The sequence below is a fragment of the Anas acuta genome, chromosome 13 (assembly GCF_963932015.1).
Source record: "Anas acuta chromosome 13, bAnaAcu1.1, whole genome shotgun sequence".
Lineage (NCBI taxonomy): Eukaryota > Metazoa > Chordata > Aves > Anseriformes > Anatidae > Anas > Anas acuta.
Window position 1 is genome coordinate 7,156,156 of NC_088991.1, and position 5,389 is coordinate 7,161,544.

The 5,389-nt window shown below is 56.5% G+C and overlaps 1 protein-coding gene across 1 annotated transcript; it reads right to left on the reverse strand.

The window, feature by feature from the left end:
- Positions 1–69: 69 nt before the first annotated feature.
- On the reverse strand, positions 70–5,209 carry SOWAHD (sosondowah ankyrin repeat domain family member D). Its single transcript, XM_068697618.1, has one exon. The coding sequence runs from the start codon at positions 4,987–4,989 to the stop codon at positions 4,042–4,044; it is 948 nt and encodes a 315-aa protein (XP_068553719.1). The 5' UTR covers positions 4,990–5,209; the 3' UTR covers positions 70–4,041.
- Positions 5,210–5,389: the final 180 nt, after the last annotated feature.

Below are 5,389 nucleotides of genomic sequence, written 5' to 3' on the forward strand. Positions count from 1 at the left end.
TGTAGCTCTTAGCAACGCGTACCAATTTTTGAAGAAAAGGGGTAAACATCAAAACTGATTTTAAAACTGTTAGTTCGAAGAAAATCTTTTATTAGACAAATGGTAGGGAAAAAACAACAGTCCTTTGGAGACAGAGGGTATCTGCGGGTTTGAAAAAGGCAAACTTTGCGATCCACAGCTTGAATGGCTGCAGTAGCTGAGGTATCAGTGTCTGATCGGTTAACACCAGAGAAAACTGGGTCACATTTTGGGTTAGTTTTAGGAAACGTCACTAAGAAAAGTAAGCAGCATTGCCAGAGTGTGCTAAAGCTGTGTCTGCGTATCTCCACCGGTTTCATTTGATGGAGCTGCAAAACAAAGCGCGTTGGGAAGGTTTCTCTGGGTAAGGTGGCTTCCTGCGTGAGGGTCTCCAGTTACCACCACGCTGACATGGGTGTCCGCAGCGGCTGCCTTCTGTCACAGCTGCCACTTCCCCGATACCTCCCACGTAACCGTTTTCAGCACCTGGGGGTAGACCACAGTATAGCACAGCTAGGCCCTGCTGCTCATTGAGGTGACAGTAGGTATCAATTTGCTGCTCGGTTTTGTTTGGAGCTGTGTTATAGCTGGATCAGGTTGGTCTTGATGCTGGCCACAGGGGCGGCTGAATTAAAAAATTCTCGGCAGAATGACAGCAAGGTGTGCTCAGAGGGCGAGTTACCAGCTATTTAGAAAAGAAAAGAGAGGAAAGGAATAAACCAAGCAGTTGGCTCCCCAGTGGCTGCATTTACTGCTCTCAGGTGTGGCTGCAGCAAAGCCCCTCCTGAGGCTGAACGCCGCTGTGAAGTGCTCCGGTGCTGTTTGGGTTCAGCCCGCCACAGTGCCTCAGGTCCGAGGTGGCAGCTTCCTGAGGAAGTCTGCCTGCCACACCTGCACTTTCATGTCGAAGGTAAATAACGCTGGGCTGCAGCATATGCCAGGCGCACGGAGATGCACACTAAATGTGCTTTGCTCAGATCTCGTGTCAGTCGCTCCCTCTTAAGTGGTGTTTCTCTGAGCACAGGAAGGCAAGGCTGGGATTTTTAACAGCTTCAGGATGCTTTGGGGTATCTCAGCTTCTTTTCCTGTCTGATAACAGTCTAGATAACGTCTAGTTTCTACTTTATCATCAGGGGGAAGCGGTAAGTCACTGCAACAGGAAAGCAGCAAAGAGCGTTGCCAGAGATGTTTCAAAATGCTTCAAAGTTGTTTCAGCAGATGCCCATGTACTTCTTCTATCGTGGTAAAAAACACGTTTACCCCCATGTTTGTTAAAAAATTATCTCTGTGCTCTTCTCTAAACACAAGCACATGTTTAGAAGGGGCAGCAGTGATGAGGATCGAAGCTCGGCCCTGGAGGCCTGCTAGCTGCGTTGCTGTGCCTGCACGGCCAGACAGAGCTGCCCCCAAAGCTTCTCTTTAATTGTGTCCATTAAGACCTGGCTGATGAGGGGAAAAGTAATTTTTATGGACCTGAGAACGGAAAGAGACATTTTTCTACATGGCATATGTGGGAAAGCTTTCCTAAGCAATAGATCAAACGGTCTATTACTGCCCCCCTCCCCCTGTCACTGCCGTGCTATTTTTATCGGCTGGAGCTGCTTGGGAAAGCAGCCCCTCGTGGTGTCCTTTCCCATTTGACTGAAACTGCATTTCAAATCGGGCATTAAGGGGTAATGTGAGGAAAATTCAGCACAGATTAAAATTTGGTTAAAATGAAGCTTCTGGAGAACCTTAACCAACACAAATACCTCTGAGATAATTTCTTTTGTAGCAGCTCCCTGCCCTTTCCTTCCCTATGAGACTTTTGGGGGGCGGATCAGGGATTTCATGCTAACCTTGGACCAGAACAGGGCTTCAAACCAATGACGAAAGACAAGGTAAAAAAAGCTGCTTTTAGGGGGTTTTGGTTGGCTCTCAAGGGGAGACAAATACTAGAAATCATACAGATTGAGCAGTAGCATTTGACAGTTAAATTTTACTTGTGAATGGAGAATTCAAGTCCAGGTTTCCTGGTGGAGCATGACTAAGCTGCCGTTAGCAGTGCCAAGGAAATGGCTCCTTCAAGGTTATTCTCACTAATTCCAGTGTTTACTCTGGGGCTTACGCAGATGTAAGGCGATGCCGTGCTCTCCCTAGCAGCACGCTGGTGTGAAGGGATGATGGCAGAGGACTAACAGATCAAAAAATGCACCCACCTGTCTTATCAACAACACTTCGGTTACCAGACCTAAAGATTACAGACAGGTACTTTGGCTTCGGTGCTTTTCAGGGTTCGTGCAGATTTAACAAGGTGTTAGAAGCCAGCCTGCCTTCCCCTGGTGTGGATGTGGCCAGAGAAGGTACAAAAGGAGCTGTGTCACCACGCTCTTTAATCTGTTAGTTAAAGCATCGCAAAACCTGTGTAGATCAGGTATTAAATCCACTCCCAGTATGTCTGGTATGTCTCAGCTGCTGACCTCACTGATTAACAATCCGTCTGGACACTTCTATCTGTACATCCAGGCACTGGAGCACCACTGAGTCACCTGGAGGCCATTCTTTGTGTACCATCCACTGCTGACTGGATCATTCCTGTGTCCAAGCAGCATTTCAGAGCACAGTCTGAAGATAAATGGGGTTAGTTCAGGGTGTGTGGGACCCACAGGCTGAAGTTCCCCTGAGGGAGGTTACCTGCAGATTTTTCTGCATCGAGGTGTTGGTTCACCTGTGCAGCAAGGCCAGAGATGGGCTCAGTTCCCGTGTGCACCCCTGCAGAGCTTCAGGAAGGTGCCAGAAAGAGCCCTCAGCTCCCCTCCCCTCTCCGTGAGGGCTGCTGCTCTGGGAAAAGGAACAGAAACTCCCCAGCTGCAGTTTGAGAATCGCTTCTCAAATCAGGCTGCTATTTAAGGGGGCAGAATTCACCTCTGGCTGCTGAAAAAGAGGAAGAGGCAGTTGTTTTTCTGAAGATGGTTTGAAGCAGCCTTGGCCTTCCGAGAATGTGCAAAACAAGTCGAAACGAGCTGGGTAGAGCTGTGTGTGGCGAACAAAATGCTACCAAGCGAGCAGAGCCTTTGGCCCTTTTCATGCAGTTAGGGGTGCACTCAGTGCTGTGCTGCTGTAGAGGTAGAAACAGAGATAATATATTGTGGACTTCATACAGCTCTGGGCCCTGAGAAACTGGGAACTCCAGCTTTTCCTTTACTGAGAACCAGCTTTATCTTCTGTAAACAAACAGCAACCCAAAGGAAACACAGGTGGCAGAGATCTTGGATGTCATGGGGAGCTAACGAGTGTTTACAGCTCGACAACAGTCTGCTTTTCCGTACCTGCCCTCCCTGCCAGCAGGGAAGCATGAAAAAGAAGAGGGGGGAAGGGTTGTTTTTGAAGCACAGGTTGCTTTTCCTCCGTCTGCCCAGCACCAGGTCTGTGACAATTCAGAGTACGGTTGTGAAATGTTTAATTACATTCTGCCAGTGTCTCAGTCCAGGCACCCAAGAAACAATGACGAGTCCAACCTCACAGCATCGCTGGGAGCCAGGGCAGAGCAACAGCTTCATTTTACAGATGGGAAAATCCAGTCCCTGACTCGTTGTGTGACCCAGCTAAGGTCACAGAAAGAGTCTGCCAGTGGCCCAGGAAGGGCAGCATGAATTTCCTCCCCCGAGCCCCCAGCACAGGACACCACGTCCCCTCCTGGACCCCCCAGGGGCACGTGCTGTCCCCAGTGCCTTTGACAGGAGGGCTGCAGCATCCCAAGCCCCCCTTGCAGTCTGGTACGGGGGAGCACACCGCAGCAAGGGCGCTCCTGGATCCTCCAAAGCAGGGCAGGAGGCATTTTGGAGGTGCCTGATGGCCTCCCACACCTCCCACACCCACTCAGATGGCACAGCCCCAGGAGAGCCACGGTGCCCCCGTGCAGGGGCTTAATCCTGGCTTGGCTGGGACTCGGCGCACCAACCCCGTGCCAAGTTCTCAGCTCACCGCAGGCTTGTCCAGCCGCTATTCAGCGCAGGTTTCCAGGCGACAAGGGCCTGAGGCACTTCAGCGCTCATGGAAGAAGGTGAACGCCTGTTTGACAAAGCCCCAGAGGGTCGACAGGCTGCGGGGTTGCTGGGTTTTCCCCCCAGCCCCGAAATCCACGCAGTCCCCCCCTGCCATGGCCTCTCCGGATGACTTACAGTTGTTGTTGGTGTTGCAAATGTGCAGCTGGGCCAAGTCCTCCTCCAAGGCTCCCGCCAGCTCCTTCAGCTCCCTGGGAGCATCCGCCCTCAGGTACTGCCAGGCCTTGCGCCCGCTGTGGTCCCTGCAGCTGGTGTCCGCCCCGTAAGCTCCCACCAGCAGCTTGATGAGCAGCTCGTGGCCCTGCAGGGCAGCCAGGTGCAAGGGGGTGAGCCCGCCGCTGGCGGCGGGGACGTTGACGGGATAACCCTTCTTCTGGGCGTGGGTGACCACCTCGATGAAGCTCTCGTGGTGGCCGTGCTTGGCGAGCCAGTGCAGGGCGGTGAAGCCCGTCACGAAGTCTTTCCTGCTCAGCAGGCTGGGCTCCAGGTCCAGCAGCCTGACGATGTTCTCCGCGTCGCCTTGGGCCACCGTCAGCAGCCACTCGTGCTCCAGAGGGTCCAAGGCCAGGGACAGCACCTCGGGGCTGTGCTCCGGAGCCTCCTGCTCCTGGTTCTGCCCCGCCACCTGTGCCGGGGCGCTGCGCTTGGTGCTGCTCTGCAGGATTCCCTTCAGCTCCTTCCTCCGGGTGCTGCCGGGGCCCGCGGCCGCCCTGCCCCAGCTCCCGCCGGGCTCTGCCGCCTGCGGGGCCTGCGGGGCCTGCGGCCGCTCCCTGCTCCCCGCCGCTGCCGGCCACAGGTGGGACACCCGGGCCACGGCCCCGCCGGGCGGCTCCGGGCGCACGAAGCCCCGGGGGGACCCCGCAGCCGCCGCCGCCGCCCCCCGCCGCTCCGCCGAGCCCCCGGGCTGCTCCCGCTCCCTCCGGGCCATGCCTCTGAGGGAGCGCCCGGCCCCGCACCTGCCGCTGGCACCGCGACCTTTGGCCGCGCCGCGGCGGGCACCGGGCGCCCTCCTCCGGGCACCGGCAGGAGGCGGCGGCGGCTCCCGGCGCTGCCCCCCACGCCCGCCGGGACCATCCCCGGGGCAGCCGGGGCCGAGCCCCGCCGCCGGGAGGGGCCCGGGCGGGACCCGGGAGGGGTCGGAGCCGCCCCCCCCCCCCCTCCCGCCTCAGCCCGCCCCGCGCCCCCCTCAGCGCGGACCGCACCACCTGCGGCAGCCGCGGGGGGGGCCGCCCGCTCCCGGCGCCTCACGCAGCGCAGCGGCGGCGCCGGTACCGGCGGCACCGTGAGAGCCCCGCGGTGGGGAGGGCAGCGGGCGGCGGGGAGCACAG

Coding starts and splice junctions, on each gene's coding strand:
- SOWAHD (XM_068697618.1), bottom strand. CDS start 4,989: ATGGCCCGGAGGGAGCGGGAGCAGCCCGGGGGCTCGGCGGAGCGGCGG.